The sequence below is a fragment of the Quercus suber genome, unplaced genomic scaffold (assembly GCF_002906115.3).
Source record: "Quercus suber isolate HL8 unplaced genomic scaffold, Cork oak 2.0 scaffold_887, whole genome shotgun sequence".
Lineage (NCBI taxonomy): Eukaryota > Viridiplantae > Streptophyta > Magnoliopsida > Fagales > Fagaceae > Quercus > Quercus suber.
Window position 1 is genome coordinate 58,494 of NW_027070314.1, and position 5,854 is coordinate 64,347.

The window sequence follows — 5,854 nt, forward strand, 5'->3', positions numbered from 1 at the left end:
TCATGATTTTAGTTATAAAAAAAAGTGTGTGGTGTACATTAGTATTTATCATTAAAGTAATGAGAAATGCTATATTTACAATATTTTTATAACATTTTCATAATAAATTCTAAATAACAAGTTGTTACGGGTTGTTATTAGTGAGGTAAAAAAATTAATTTTATTTATAAGTTTAAATTATAACAAATAACAAATAAGTATTTATAATTTTTTGTAAAAATATTGTAAGCATAATAATTCAGTTTTTTTTTTTTTTTTTTTTTTTTTTTTTTTTTTTTTTTAAAAAAAAAAAAAAAAAACCCTTAATATAAACATAATATCGATGTGAAACTCAGCACATACACCAGCAACAACCCACACACGTCCAGATCTGGAGTATGAGAGTCATCCCCTCCCCATTTCTTTATCTAATTTACCTTTCTTCTATCACCGTGTGTTACAGACAATGGGTATAAGCTGGGTTTGGTGTGGTGTTCTTCTTTACCTTGTTCTTTTTCTAATACCTTTTCCCAACTTAGTGACGGCTCTGCCTCCGGATCATCTTAAAGCAAGCCCCTCTACTTCATGGACCAACAGTCTCTCTGCTCCCGATTCTGTCAAGTTCAGAGACGGGTCAACAGTAAGAATCATCCTTACCAGTGGATCCTCTGGCCTAGTATTTGCTTGTGGCTTCTTCTGTAATCAAACCTGCAAGGATTATCTCTTTGCCATTTTTTTTCTGTATATTGACAAAGTTGGCATGGGCAAGGTTCGCGAGGATGTTGGTCCGCGGGTTGTATGGTCTGCTAACCAAAAGAATCCAGTCAGCATTAACGCGACTTTGCAGCTCAGTTCAGAAAGAGGGTTGGTATTGCAGGATGCTGACGGAACTATAGCTTGGTCAACTAACAGCAGCAGCAAATCTGTGGCTGGCATAGACATGACTGACTCAGGCTGCCTCATACTCTTGGATGAAAATGACGGATCAAGTTGGCGGTCTTTTGATCACCCAACCGACTCACTGGTTCCTTGGCAAACTTTGTTCGCAGGGCAGAATCTCACTAGTGAAGGAGGATCATTTTCACTCTCTGTCAATGCTGAAGAGATGTTATTTTCCTTCAGTTCTAATCCCCCAATAACCTATTACAAAAGTGATAGCATTTCTGTAAGTTTTGGCGAAAACACGACAGGAAGTATCATATCTGCTGATGGTGGAAGCTTAGATCTCCATATCGATCCGTTCTTAGAAGATGGTGACCTTCTATTGCAGTATGTCAGATTAGGGGCTGATGGACATTTGAGAGGGTATGCGTGGAAAGAACAGAGTTCAGAATGGAAGGAAGTTGATTTTCTCAAAAAATATCTTAATTACTGCGATTACCCAATGGCATGTGGCAATTATGGTATTTGTAGAAATGCCCAGTGTAGTTGCCCTGTTCCTAAATCAATAAATGGGACAACCTATTTCAAGCTAACCAATGACAGTCTGCCTGACCGTGGGTGCTCCCTAGTTACTCCTTTGTCTTGTGATGCTTCCCAAAATCAATTCTTTTTATCTTGCCAGAACGTAACTTACTTTAGTTATATTAGAAAGCTCCAATTTACAGATTTAGAGGGTTGTAAGAAGGCATGCTTAAAAGATTGTTCGTGCAAAGCTGCTATTTTACATTCCTATAGTCAGAATCCCTTTTTAGGGGATTGTCATTTACTATCGGGAATTTTATCACTGAAGAGCGGTGACAGAAACAGTGGTGATCCTATTCTTGCCGCTTCCATATACATCAAAGCGCAGAATCTCCCAAGGGCAATTCCTTCCCGGCGGGGAAAGAAAAGAAATCGGTTTGTAATAATATTGGGATCCAGCATTGCTTCTTTGTTTGGTCTGTTTCTTTTAATTGGGATCTTTTTTCTTTTGTTTAGGAAGAATAATGATTCTGACGAAGCTGAGGAGTATTATTTAGATCATGTACCAGGAATGCCCACAAGATATTCATTTGAGGATTTGCAAGCCATGACAAAAAATTTCAATAAGAAGCTCGGTGGAGGTGGGTTTGGCACAGTTTTTGAAGGGGCTTTAATTGACGGCACTAAAATTGCTGTGAAGCATCTTAATGGTATTAATCAAATCAAGAAATCATTTTTAGCTGAGGTCGAGACAATTGGCAATATTCATCATTTCAACTTGGTTAGATTGATTGGGTTTTGTGCTCAAAGATCTCATAGACTTCTTGTTTACGAGTACATGTCTAATGGGTCTTTGGATAAATGGATTTTCCACAAAAACCATGAGTTTAATTTGGATTGGCATAGGAGGAAGAAGATCATTCTTGACATAGCAAAGGGACTCACCTATCTCCATGAAGATTGCAATAAAAAGATTGCTCATTTAGATGTAAAACCTGAAAATATTCTCCTAGACGAGAATTTTAATGCAAAAGTTGCTGATTTTGGTTTGTCTAAATTGATTGATCGTGACCAGAGTCAAGTTGTAACAATCATGAGAGGAACTCCTGGCTATTTGGCTCCAGAATGGTTGAGTTTAGTAATTACAGAAAAAGTAGACGTGTATAGCTTTGGAGTAGTGTTGTTGGAAATATTGTGTGGACGGAGACATTTTGATCGTTCTCAGCCTGAGGAAGCAATGCATTTGCAAGGACTTTTCATGGAAAAGTTAATAAAGAAGCAGTTGTTGGACCTGGTTGATAAGTACTGTGAAGATATGCAATTACATGGAGCAGAAGTTGTGGATATGATGAGGGTTTCTGCTTGGTGTTTGCAAAGTGATTATTCAAAGAGGCCTTCCATGTCAATGGTTGTTAAGGTCTTGGAGGGTGTCATGGATGTTGAAGAGAACATTGATTATAACTTCTGCAATCCACCTATTCCAAACACAAGAGCAAGAGTCATGCATCCAGAAGTAAATGTTGGTGGTGCCACTACTTTATTGGATTCAGTTCTATCAGGACCACGGTGACAATTGACAAGAACTTTTATTTTTTTCACATGAAGAATGAGGTAATCTCAGTTCTATAATAAGTTCCTTCCCGTAGTGATTGAATTTTCTAGTTTTCCAAATTGTTGTAGCAGCTTTGAACTCCTGACAGTCACTAGTACTTCTCAATCTGTAACATGTTTGTCACTCAATTTATTTGATGTTGCTAGATACCATATATTTGAAGGTGATATTTATGATTATTGAATAAATCTCTCATTTGCTATAATTTGTTTGTTTTTTAATTTAAATTTAAATAATCATTAGTTAAGTATATCTAACGTTCGCAAGTTCTGTAGTGTTTCGTTATCAGTTTTTAACTTCACCTGGCTCAAATTCATCTGGTTTGGATGATCTTAGGATGATAGAGGTGTTCTTTTTGAGACTTTGGTTTGGATAGGGGCAAAAAAAATCTAGAATTTGTTTACATTCCACCGTTCATGTAAGATTTACAATGAAGACTAAACAAATGGGCACAATTATGTACAATTTACATAAACATTAGATGTTAACCAATAATTTTCCTTTCATAAAATTCGCACAGTGAGGATAGAGGACCAGTCTTCTCTCAGACTACCCATACTCTGGGTAAAATTACATTTCAAAATCAAATTTTTTCATCAGGAGGCTGGAGGTCAAACTCAAGACTAGTAAGTAGGCAATATGGTGTAGTCTTCACGTCAGAATTTGTATACAAGACTAATGAAGCAGAGAGGATCATGTTTAATACCTCATTCCCTTGTAGTTTCCCTCCTGCACAAACGTGTGGACTGGTCTGTAGAGCCAGGTAGACCGTGTGAGAGGGGCATAAAATCTCATTGGATCTTCCCCTTTATTTCTTAAATAAACTGGTCAAACTTTAGACACAATGGAATCCTATATTATATGACTATGCAAGGTCAAGTACATATACATTATACATTCTTGACTTTCCCTTAGTTATATAGCTTCTTCCACTATCAACACGTGCCATTGGAAATCATGGTACCTTTGAAGTTTAACTTACTCTCTATTACGTAAGTTTGAATTGACACTAAACCATGGTATGATAGCATCGTCTTCAAATCAATGGGATGAAATTAACTACTATCCATGTAGATAGAAAAAAAAAATTAAATGAATAAATATTTCCTTGCGGGAAACTAAGGAAGTATATTCAAATTGAATCTATTAGGTATAATTGTGTAAGCCTTACTATTTGGATTGTTCTTACTTCTTATACGCAGATTTTTCTGTCTATTTGGCATTTAAACTCTACTAATTTGTTCAATATACAACATCTCTTTTCCTCATTTTTTTTTCGTATTCTGTAGAATAGCTCTTTTTACAGTAATCTACGGAAGGAGGCACTTGGTGGCCTTTTAACGGTTTAACCTCATATTAGCAGAGGACAAAAGGCACTAATTAATCTTGCTAGAATATGAGCCTCTGTCACTGTGCTTGCAATAATACGAGACACCATGCTTAATCACCTATTAAATGTCAAATCAACATAGAGAGTAGCCGCACCTATTTAAAAAGCATTAGACACTTGCAAGGTGACATTAAATTTTTACATATTTCATCAACATATTAAACTGTGTCTAATGTCTATGTAATTGTTCTTATGTAGGTACAACATTGCTTCAGTAAATTTCCAAGTTTTTGTTGTATATTTTAACAATTTACTTCTTTACACAGATTTCAGCTACTTGCTTCGTTACGCAATCTTGCATATAAGTTGAGATGTCCCACAGCTTTTGTGAAGGAAAACGCATTAGTATACATACTAGTCTCCGTTTGAGATGACTCACACACATTATTTTGCTAATATAAAAATTGTCTGCATAAAACCTTGTCTTCAAAATTAGCCCCATCAAACTACCTTTAGCAAGACTGCTGATGAGCACTGACTTGTTCAAACTTCAAACTTGGGGGAGATGTTTGAGCATCAATCAAAGATACCTCTTTTATGGAACACTTCTGTAGAAGCCTAGAACCTCCAACCTCAACAAAAGTCTTTTAATCAATCATAACATTTATGTTTTATTATTACACTATTCTTAGGCACACAATATATGACTTTTTCTACAACATAATGCATACTTTTTCTTTGGAACTTCCTAATAATGCATACAACCAGTCGCCTGTCTTCAAATTATGTCCAATAATATATATATATATATATATATATATATATATTTTAAGTATACATTAGGAGACCTTATTTTATCTTAATGAAGTTCAATATTTAACCTGAATAATGTTAGAGACAAAATTGTTCATATTTACATTTTTTCTACAACCATTGTCATGATCTGATGTGATTGGAACAAAATCACTTTATTGTTATGAAAAACAAGGTACAAAATGTTGTGCACCTGACTTATCTTTGTAGCATTATTTCATTCCAATTGACATTGGACAGTGGACTCTTGTGATATCTTTATCTTGAGCTCATTTGCTCTCCTTCAGCATCATCTCGCATCATAGATAGCAATGGTTGTCAGCTTAAATCTTCACATCCTTTGTCTTCTGCTTTCTTTTTCGCTTCTAATCAATGCCCAGATTGTTGAGATTCCAGTTGCCAATCTATCCACATGGATCAATAGCCCATTAGACAGCCCGAATAGTTCAAATTGGGATGGTCTGAGGACCGTCCTTCTTAGGGTAAGCTTTGGACCTCGCTTTGTCTATGGCTTCCTCTGTCAATTCCGGAATGGTACTTGCTTTTTTACTGTCTCTATATTCCAAACCCGCACAGGTGTCAACCCTCCTTTCATAGAATCCTTAGAAGCAGTGTGGACTGCAAACAGGAACACACCTGTCAAAATTAATGCAACACTGCCACTCTCTCAAGAAGGAGACTTGATCCTAAGAGATGCTGATGGCACTTATGTTTAG

General features: G+C 36.0%; 2 protein-coding genes across 2 annotated transcripts in view; one reads left to right on the forward strand and one right to left on the reverse strand.

The window, feature by feature from the left end:
• Positions 1 to 246: 246 nt before the first annotated feature.
• On the forward strand, positions 247 to 3,200 carry LOC111995846 (G-type lectin S-receptor-like serine/threonine-protein kinase SD2-5). The gene has a single exon (XM_065768108.1). It carries the CDS (start codon positions 446 to 448, stop codon positions 2,951 to 2,953), a length of 2,508 nt encoding a protein of 835 aa, XP_065624180.1. The 5' UTR covers positions 247 to 445; the 3' UTR covers positions 2,954 to 3,200.
• Positions 3,201 to 5,658: 2,458 nt separating this feature from the next.
• LOC136065220 (uncharacterized) overlaps positions 5,659 to 5,854 on the reverse strand; it is a 9,910-nt gene continuing 9,714 nt past the window's right edge. Inside the window, exon 2 of the mRNA XM_065768104.1 lies at positions 5,659 to 5,756. Coding sequence (XP_065624176.1) covers positions 5,659 to 5,756 — 98 coding nt within the window. The remainder of the gene's footprint in view (positions 5,757 to 5,854) is intronic.